This window comes from Palaemon carinicauda, chromosome 7 (assembly GCF_036898095.1).
Source record: "Palaemon carinicauda isolate YSFRI2023 chromosome 7, ASM3689809v2, whole genome shotgun sequence".
NCBI classification, from domain to species: domain Eukaryota; kingdom Metazoa; phylum Arthropoda; class Malacostraca; order Decapoda; family Palaemonidae; genus Palaemon; species Palaemon carinicauda.
In genome coordinates, this window is record NC_090731.1 from 41,664,515 (window position 1) to 41,672,584 (window position 8,070).

At 42.5% G+C, this 8,070-nt stretch overlaps 1 protein-coding gene across 1 annotated transcript; it reads left to right on the top strand.

The window, feature by feature from the left end:
• The first annotated feature begins 271 nt into the window (after nt 1-271).
• On the top strand, nt 272-6,204 carry LOC137643918 (uncharacterized). Its single transcript, XM_068376678.1, has 2 exons — nt 272-503; nt 712-6,204. Exon 2 carries the CDS (start codon nt 814-816, stop codon nt 5,518-5,520), a length of 4,707 nt encoding a protein of 1,568 aa, XP_068232779.1. The 5' UTR covers nt 272-503; nt 712-813; the 3' UTR covers nt 5,521-6,204.
• The last annotated feature ends 1,866 nt before the right edge of the window (nt 6,205-8,070 follow it).

Consider the following 8,070-nt stretch of genomic DNA (forward strand, 5'->3'; position numbering starts at 1 on the left):
TAGTATTAGTAGAAGAGAGCTAAAAATACGATTAAAAGAAGAAGAGTGAAGAAAATTCTTCACATTAATGTCAAAAACAGATATGTCATATATAAACAATAAAAAGATTCATGTTAGCCTGGTCAACATAAAAACATTTGCTCCAACTTTGAACTTTTGAAGTTCTACTGATTCAACTACCTGATTAGGAAGATCATTCCACAACTTGGTAACAGCTGGAGTAAAACTTCTAGAATACTGTGTAGTATTGAGCCTCATGATGGATAGAGGATTGTCTATTCATATCTGTTGTACATGTTATAATTATTATATGATCCTATTTCATTCTTGTGCATTATAGGATCCTATTTCATTTATGTGTATTGTGTCGTCTATACATTATGTGCATTATAGGATCCTATTTCATTTATGTGTATTGCGTCATCTATACATTGGCGCTCATTTGTGAGAATGTAAGCAAACAGTGTTTCAGTTTGGCAGCTCATTTACTCGCTGCGTATATGGTACAGTATTATTGTCTATAGACTTTAGTTAAACTTTATTATCTATTATATGCTAGCAGCAAATGGTTCATTAGCTAGCTGTGAATACTGTGAATTTACTAACTGACCCATATATGCTATTAGGTGTCAGTGTAATTTCATATTGAATTTATTTTGACTGCCGATGCAAATGCCATTTCATTTCTCATCATGCTATCTTTCATTGCAGATATTATCATTGTCATGTGATGCCTTCCAAGTGACAATAAACATTTCATGAACAAAAAGTGAATCTTATTTATGATAATATCAGTGATCTTGCTACATTACAATGCCTGCTGTACAATGCCCCATCGACAATTGCAATTATGTGACCCCCGACCTGTCTGACGCCATTGTTGCTGCCCTACTGACCGCCCATTGCATAAACCACACAGCTGCTGCTCGACCAGGTGCTGCAGCGCAACATGCACAAGTGGAAAAGGTTAAGAGGCCTACCATCACTGCCGCAGGAACCACTGAGGAATGGTCATATTTTTTAATAAGGTGGGATGAATATGTAAATGCCACAGCCATTAACGGGCAAGAAGCTGTTGTTCAGCTGCTAGAGTGTTGTGAAGATCAATTGCGTAAAGATGTAACTAGAGTTGCTGGAGGCAGCCTCCTCGCAAAACCTATTGCCGAAGTCATTGCTGCCATTCGAGCCCTAGCCGTACGTGAAGAAAATGTAATGGTGGCACGGGTCACACTCCATAATATGAGGCAAGACAGAGACGAACCCATCCGAGCATTTGGAGCCAGATTAAGGGGGCAAGCTGGTATATGTAAATTCCTCCTAGATTGCCCTTCCTGCGATAGTGAAGTGAATTATACTGAGCCAATTATTCAGGATATCCTTATCAGAGGCATTGAAGACCAGGAGATACAACTTGACCTGTTGGGTCACACAAATCAAAACATGACACTAGAAGAAGTTTTTAGATTTGTTGAAAGAAAAGAAGCCGGTAAACGCTCAGCGTCTTTATTCACGGAATCCCCAAGCACCGATGCCTCAAGTTCGTACAAAAAATTTAACCGAACCAGGATTGTGAAACATGACTTAAATAAACCTGCTTCTGATGTGAGTTGCTCTTATTGTGGTAAAACAGGGCATGGCAGAAAGGCCCCTGCAAGTCTCAGAAAATCAGAATGCCCTGCATTTGATAAAACATGCCTTTCTTGCAATAAATTACACCATTTTGCTTCAGTTTGCAGGAAGAAATCACCTCAGGCAAGTGGAATACAATCACATGCTGCAATCCAACCTGAAGATAATGCTGTGTTTAATGAACTTTGTTCTGTCACCACATATCATAACAACTCATCCATTACACTTGATCACCATCAGTATGACGCTATGTCAAAATCATGGATTAAAAGGCCCTCTGGGCCCCAACCATTCATTAACCTCAAAATATCCACTTCCTCAGAAGACTATTCCCACTTCGGCTTCAAACTTCACGCCCCACCGAAAGCAGCAGTGGCTCGAGTAATGGCAGACACAGGCTGTCAGAGTTGTCTGGCAGGTATCCATGCTCTGAATAAACTTCACATCAAGCATTCTGATCTGATTCCAGTTAATATCTCCATGAAAGCTGCCAACAGTAAAGGCATAAATATTCTAGGAGCCGTTATTCTTCGCTTTACAGGTACCAACAACAGGGGTAAATTGGTTGAAACCAGACAAATCACCTATGTCACCGACAACTCTGACAAGATTTACTTGAGCAAAGAGGGCTGCATCGCCTTAGGTATAATCTCTTCCACCTTCCCCTGCATTGGCGAAGCGACACAGGAAACATCATCGACTAATATTCAGACAGAGGAATGCTCGTGCCCCCAGAGACAACTCCCCCCACCACCACCCCAAAAGTTACCATTCGCTGCAACGGAGGCTAATAGAGAGAAGTTGCAGAAGTTCCTCCTAGAGCACTACGCATCCAGCACTTTTAATACATGTGAACACCAAAAGCTACCCATGATGTCAGGACCCCCGTTAAAATTAATGATTGATCCACATGCTGAACCAGTAGCGGTACATACCCCTATACCCGTTCCCCTTCACTGGCAGGATGAGGTAAAACAAGGACTGGACCAGGATGTGAACCTAGGAGTCCTCGAACAGGTGCCCATAGGCGAGCCTGTCACATGGATGAGCCGTATGGTAGTTTGCGCCAAGAAGAATGGTAAACCACGTCGCACAGTAGATCTGCAAGCCCTCAACCTCCATGCCACTCGCGAAACACACCACACACCATCCCCTTTCCATCAAGCTCGTGCAGTGCCAGCAGGTAAACGTAAAACCGTCTTAGATGCCTGGAATGGATACCACAGCGTACCGCTACGGCCCGAAGACCGTCACCTAACCACATTCATCACACCATGGGGCCGCTACAGGTATTGCACGGCCCCACAAGGATACATAGCTTCTGGTGACGGCTATTCCAGACGATACGACGAACTGGTCGGTCATATCCCGAACAAAACCAAGTGCATCGATGACACGTTGCTCTGGGCAGACAACATAGAGGAGAGTTTCTTCCAGACAGTACAATGGTTAGATATTTGTGGTCATAATGGTATCATTTTAAATCCTGACAAGTTCGTTTTTTCAGCTAACACTGTCCAGTTTGCGGGGTTTGAAATCACACCAGATTGCGTCCGGCCATGTGAGAAATATTTGTCTGCAATACGCGATTTCCCCACACCAAAAAACATAACCGACGTGCGCTCCTGGTTTGGCCTCATCAATCAAGTCTCTTATGCCTTCTCTATGACCAAACGCATGACCCCGTTTCGTAACTTTTTGCGCCCTGGCAACCCTTTCTGTTGGGACAGACACATGGACACCCTTTTTGAGGAATCTAAAGATCACATAATCGACGAAATCAAGAGGGGCGTTCAGATCTACGATAAAGAAAAATCAACATGCCTTGCTACCGACTGGTCCAAATCAGGCATTGGGTTCTGGCTCACCCAAAAACACTGCCTGTGCACACCAACCCGGCCATTTTGCTGCAAATCGGGCTGGAAAACCACCTTAATTGGGAGTAGATTCACACACCCAGCAGAGTCTCGTTATGCACCCATTGAAGGAGAGGCCTTGGCTGTAGTGGAAGCCCTTAACAAAACCAGATTCTTCGTCCTTGGATGCCCTAGCTTGTTCATCGCAGTGGACCACAAGCCCCTACTTAAAATCTTTGGTGATCGATCTTTTGAAGACATCTCCAACGCTCGCCTTCGAAACTTAAAAGAAAAGACACTACGATACCGCTTCGAAATGGTCCATGTTCCTGGCACAAAACACAAAGCAGCCGACACGCTCTCACGACATCCCACAGGCAATGGTCCTCCAATGAAACTACGTTTGCAGGACGACATCGCATCCATGCACTCCTGCAGTGATGAAATAAAGGATGATATCGACTCTGCCCTGCAGTGTGCACACGTTACATCCCTGCAAACCCTTGGCTCAGTGACGTGGGACAAAGTTCAAACTGCAACTAACAGCTGCCCGGACTTTCAACATCTGATCTCACTGATTGAAAATGGCATCCCCGAGGCTAAGAATGACGTACCACCGCATCTCCACGAATACCATAAGTTCCGCCACGAATTGTATACTGTAGACGGTGTAGTCATCTACAAAGACAGAATTGTGATCCCCCCCACCCTTCGTAAACAAGTACTCCAAGCCCTTCATGCGGCTCACCAGGGAATCACCTCGATGACAGCACGAGCAGATTCGTCTGTATTTTGGCCCGGCATCTCTAAAGATCTCCAAGACACACGTATGAACTGTTATCACTGTAACCGCATTGCACCTTCCCAACCCGCCCTTCCCCCACATCCACAAAACCCTCCTGCCTATCCATTTCAGCATATTTGTGCTGATTTTTTCCACTACAAAGGACAACAGTACCTCGTTGTAGTGGACAGGTATTCAAATTGGCCTGTCATCGAACGCGCAGCAGATGGTGCCACTGGGCTTATCAACAGTCTACGGAGGATATTCGCAACATATGGAATCGCTGATGAGCTTTCTTCTGATGGTGGCCCAGAGTTCTCTGCAAAAATCACTCAAGATTTCCTTCAGGCTTGGGGGGTCGACCATCGTCTTTCCTCAACCTATTTTCCCCATTCTAATTGTAGGGCAGAGGTTGGCGTTAAAATAGCGAAAAGACTCCTCACCGACAACACTGGGCCCACAGGAGACCTGAACATCGACGCCTTTCAGCGCGCCGTCCTTCAATACCGGAATACCCCTGACAAAGAAACCAAAGTTTCTCCAGCTATGTGTATCTTCGGAAGGCCCATTAAGGATTTCATCCCCATCTTGCCAGGAAAATACAACCCCCATCCCACTTGGAGAAGCACCCTCGCACAACGCGAGGAAGCACTCCGGAATCGCCATATGAGAATGGCCGAGTACTGGACCGAGCACACTAAGCGGCCCCCGCCATTGAGAGTTGGCGACAACGTCCGCATCCAAAACCAGACAGGCCCGAACCCATTAAAATGGGACAAAACAGGCGTTGTGTCCGAAGTGCGTCAATTTGATCAGTACATTGTCAGGGTCGATGGCTCTGGAAGGGCTACTCTTCGCAACAGACAATTTCTGAGGAAATACATCCCTGCTATTCCAAGACGACCACGATTAACCATTGGATACCCAATTCCCCAGCACGAGAAATCACGTCAACGCCCATCATCGCCACCAGAACCTGATACAGAACCGCACTCTACTGATCGACTGGAAGTGCCACACCCTGCGCCTACATCTCCCACAGATGCCACACCACCCCCATCACCACGTCCTCAATCTCCCATAACACCTGTTCACCACCCACAGGCACCTGACGCAGCACTACATGATGCACACCCTGATGCCTCTCCTAATAATTTCTTTCAAGCTCCCCCAAGTGCCCTTCCGGATCGTCCTCAGAGGCTGCGCAAGAAGCCTGCCTACTTGACTGACTATGATTGTAATACGTATTGATTCGTTTTTGCAGACCAATACTTTTCCACCCTTTATTTATCTTTATGATATTATATTTTTCATTCAGCTATGCTCCATAGCCACATAGCTAATATGCTTTTATAAAGTAGTTTTCATATATTGCTCCAACATGTTCAGTTTTGTTTTTGAGTTTTCTTATTAGTACCCCAAAAAAAACTTGGGAGGAGATAGAGGATTGTCTATTCATATCTGTTGTACATGTTATAATTATTATATGATCCTATTTCATTCTTGTGCATTATAGGATCCTATTTCATTTATGTGTATTGTGTCGTCTATACATTATGTGCATTATAGGATCCTATTTCATTTATGTGTATTGCGTCATCTATACATTGGCGCTCATTTGTGAGAATGTAAGCAAACAGTGTTTCAGTTTGGCAGCTCATTTACTCGCTGCGTATATGGTACAGTATTATTGTCTATAGACTTTAGTTAAACTTTATTATCTATTATATGCTAGCAGCAAATGGTTCATTAGCTAGCTGTGAATACTGTGAATTTACTAACTGACCCATATATGCTATTAGGTGTCAGTGTAATTTCATATTGAATTTATTTTGACTGCCGATGCAAATGCCATTTCATTTCTCATCATGCTATCTTTCATTGCAGATATTATCATTGTCATGTGATGCCTTCCAAGTGACAATAAACATTTCATGAACAAAAAGTGAATCTTATTTAATGGAGAAGGCCTGGCTATTAGAATTAATTGTCTGTCTAGTATTACGAACAGGATAAAATTGTCCAGGGAGATCTGAATGTAAAGGATGGTCAGAGTTATGAAAAATCTTATGCAACATGCATAATGAACTAATTTAACGACAGTGCCAAAGATTAATATCTAGATCAGGAATAAGAAATTTAATAGACCGTAAGTGCCTGCCCAACAAATTAAGATGAGAATCAGCAGCTGAACACCAGACAGGAGAACAATACTCAAAACAAGGTAGAATGAAAGAAATAAAACACTTCTTCAGAATAGATTGATCACCGAAAATCTTGTAAGACTTTCTTAATAAGCCAATTTTTTGTGCAATTGAAGAAGACACAGATCTAATGTGTTTCTCAAAAGTAAATTTGCTGTCGAGAATCACACCTAAAATTTTAAAAGAGTTATACAAATTTAAAGAAACGTTATCAACACTGAGATCCGGATGTTGAGGAGCCACCGTCCTTGACCTGCTTACAATCATACTTTTGAGTTTTGTTAGGATTCAACTTCATACCCCATAATTTGCACCTTCCACTAATTTTAGCTAGATCTCTATTAAGGGATTCACCAACCCCAGATCTACATTCAGGGGGTGGAATTGGTGCAAAGAGAGTAGCATCATCTGCATATGCAACAAGCTTGTTTTCTAGGCCAAACCACATGTCATGTGTATATAGCATGAAAAGTAATGGGCCAAGAACACTACCCTGTGGAACACCGGATATCACATTCCTATACTCACAATGGTGCCCATCAACAACAACTCTTTGAGATCTATTACTTAATAAATCAATAATAATGCTAAGAAACGACCCACCCACTCCCAACTGTTTCAGTTTGAATACAAGGGCCTCATGATTAACACGGTCAAAGGCAGCACTAAAATCAAGGCCAATCATACGAACTTCCTGTCCTCAATCAAGGGATTTCTGTACAGCATTGGAGATTGTAAGAAGGGCATCACATGTTCTAAGGCCTTTACGAAAACCAAATTGCAAACTAGGGAGTAGATGATTACCTTCAGCAAACCTATTAAGACGTTTTACCAGAAGACGTTCAAAAACTTTAGATAATATGGGAGTTATGGAAATTGGGCGGTAATCAGTGGGACTTGAGCTACCACAAACACATTTACATAGAGGAATAACATTACCAATTCTCCAACAAGTGCTAAAAGCTCCTCTTCTTGCTAACTTGCGCAAAATAACAGATAACTTTAGAGCTAAGAAATCTGCTGTCTTTATAAAAAACAAAGGAAAAATACCATTTGGGTCTACACCTCTATAAGCATCAAGGTCCATCAACAGCGCTTTAATCTCACGAGATCCAAAAGCTAAACTAGTTAGTTTAGCCTCAGGAAAACAGGAATGAGAAAGTTCAAGTTTTTCATTACCCTGTTTACTGTCAAAAACATCAGTCAAAAGGGTTGCTATGGGACTACCCAAGACTACCCAAGACAAGAGAACAATGGTTTGTTTTTTGAGTGTCCTTCTCCTACAAGAGCTGCTTACCATAGGTAAAGTCTCTTTTCTACCCTTACAATGAGGAAAGTGGCCACTGAACAATTATAGTGCAGTAGTTAACCACTTAGGTGAAGGAGAAGTGTTTGGTAATCATATTATTGTCAGGTGTATGAGGACAGATGAGAATATGTAAAGAATAGGCCAGACTAGATGGTTAGCATACATTATGTGACCAATGGGCTCTTCAAATGCTTTATGTCATATTTTATTTAGTTTTAACTTTATGATACACATTTTACCTTTGCAATTAAATGTTCTCCCAAATGAAGGATCAACATAATTTTACCT

Coding starts and splice junctions, on each gene's coding strand:
- LOC137643918 (XM_068376678.1), top strand. CDS start 814: ATGCCTGCTGTACAATGCCCCATCGACAATTGCAATTATGTGACCCCC.